The sequence below is a fragment of the Myotis brandtii genome, unplaced genomic scaffold (genome assembly GCF_000412655.1).
Source record: "Myotis brandtii unplaced genomic scaffold, ASM41265v1 scaffold181, whole genome shotgun sequence".
Taxonomy (NCBI): Eukaryota; Metazoa; Chordata; class Mammalia; order Chiroptera; family Vespertilionidae; genus Myotis; species Myotis brandtii.
In genome coordinates, this window is record NW_005356712.1 from 428,546 (window position 1) to 430,440 (window position 1,895).

General features: G+C 58.8%; 1 protein-coding gene across 1 annotated transcript in view; it reads right to left on the reverse strand.

Moving 5' to 3' along the window:
• TRPV4 (transient receptor potential cation channel, subfamily V, member 4) overlaps positions 1–1,895 on the reverse strand; it is a 36,564-nt gene that overhangs the window by 18,575 nt on the left and 16,094 nt on the right. The window contains exon 3 of the mRNA XM_014537663.1: positions 499–671. Coding sequence (XP_014393149.1) covers positions 499–671 — 173 coding nt within the window. The remainder of the gene's footprint in view (positions 1–498; positions 672–1,895) is intronic.

Genomic DNA, 1,895 nt, shown 5'->3' on the forward strand with positions numbered 1-1,895 from the left:
CTGGGTGGGGCGGGGGGGGGGGATGGAGGAGGGAAGAGTCTGGGAGCACAAGCGGACCAGACCTGATGCCCTGCCCCACCCCAGCGGGCAGGACTCCCCAGAACCCCAGCGGCCTGAGCCAGCACGAAGCAATTCTCCCTGCTGAGGGCCAGGACTACGCCGTTCTCACTCCCCAGTTTACAGACGAGGACACTGAGGTTCAGGGAGGCCACACATCCCTCGAGTGGTGGAGGGGGATCTGCACCCAGGTAGGGGGATCTGCTGACCTACTGCACTGCCCTTTCCTCGAGTAAAGGCTGAATCATGAACGAATAAAGACAGCGGAGGCCCAGAGAGGTTAAGCAATTGGTGAAAGACACACAGGACCAGACTCCCTATCCAGCGCTCATTCCAGCCAGTGCAGCCCACGGACCCGGGGAAGAGGCTGAGGGGAAAGGAGCCCCCAGTGCCTCCCCCATCTCCGGCTGGCCTGCCCGCCACCCCCACCTGGTGGCTCACCCCGGAACTCCTCGTCAGTCAGGCGCTTCTTGTGGGTCAGCAAGTAGGGGAGCAGCCCATCCAGGTCGACAGTGGAGCCCCGGGACACGATGTCGAAGAGGATGGGCCGGTTGAAGACTTTGAGGATGGGGGGCGGCTGGGGCGCAGGAGCCTTGGGGCTCTGCGGCTGCTTCCTGAAGTGGGGAAGGCAGGGTGATCGGAGGGTTTGTCCTCTGCCCACCCCACCAGCCCTGGGGGGTCAGCCAGAGCCCTAGGACAGGCCAGACTGACAGCTGTTTTATCCAACGTCCTCCACCCAGTTCCTCCTGTGCTTTGGGTGGAGACACAGCCAGACCGACACACACAAGCCTGCCTATCCATCCAACCACCCACCCATCCAAACTTCCGCTTGTCATTTACTGAGCACTTACTAAGCCAGGCAGAGACTGACAGAGACAAGGACAGTGAGAAAGTAAGAGGAACCAGGCTAGAAGACGAAGCAACTCATTCATCTATTCAACCACTCGTCACTCACTCACTCATTCAAGAAACCGTGGAGACAAATGAGGCCCTCAGAGGTGCCTCGGTCAAGGCCCACCACACAGTAAACGTTAGCTGGTACTGTTACTACTTAGCGCCTGCTCTGTGCCCGGTGCACACAGACAGAAAGACAGGCTGAGACGGAGGGAGAAGAGGAGGGAGGAGGGGAGCGGGCCGTGCCCTGACAGCGGGGGCCGGGCAGGCGGTGGGCAGCAGCCAGCAGCCATGGGCAGGTGAAGGGGAAAGAGGTGTTCTCCTGAGGGGGCACAGACTGGTACTGCCCCTCCTGCCACCTGCACAGCCCCGTTCTATCTGCTCCTGAACTTTGACCTTTGAGCCAAATTGTGAAATGAAAAGAACACCCTCGTCCCCAGACCTCACTGAGGTGGCCTTCAGGGTCAGGGGACGCAAAGTGTGGGGCACTTTGGGGGGCGAGACAGACATGGGTGGGCTGCAGCGAGGGGGCTGCAGTGAGGGGATGGCGCTAGGCCTGGCATAGAATGCAGCATTGGGATGGCCATGCGTTAACCCCACCCAGGGCTTCTCTCCACTCTCCTCTCCTTTCAGCCAGGCTTCCTTCATGGAGAGAAAGGGCTAATACTTGAGCGTTTAACCTCTCCCCTACCCCCAGGAGGTGCCCAGGAATGAAGGTGGCACTTGGAGAAGACCCAGGAGGGGCTGCTGGGGTTGTGTCAGCAGGAGAAGGTGGGTGGATGGATGGATGAGAAAATGAACAAAAATATGAATGAGTCAGTGATTGAGCAAATGAATGAATGAACAAATGGATGGACAGATAGGTGGGTGAATGAATTGGTAGAAGGAAGGAAGAAAGGGAGGAAGGAAGGAAGGAAGGAAGGAAGGAAGGAAGGAAGGAAGGG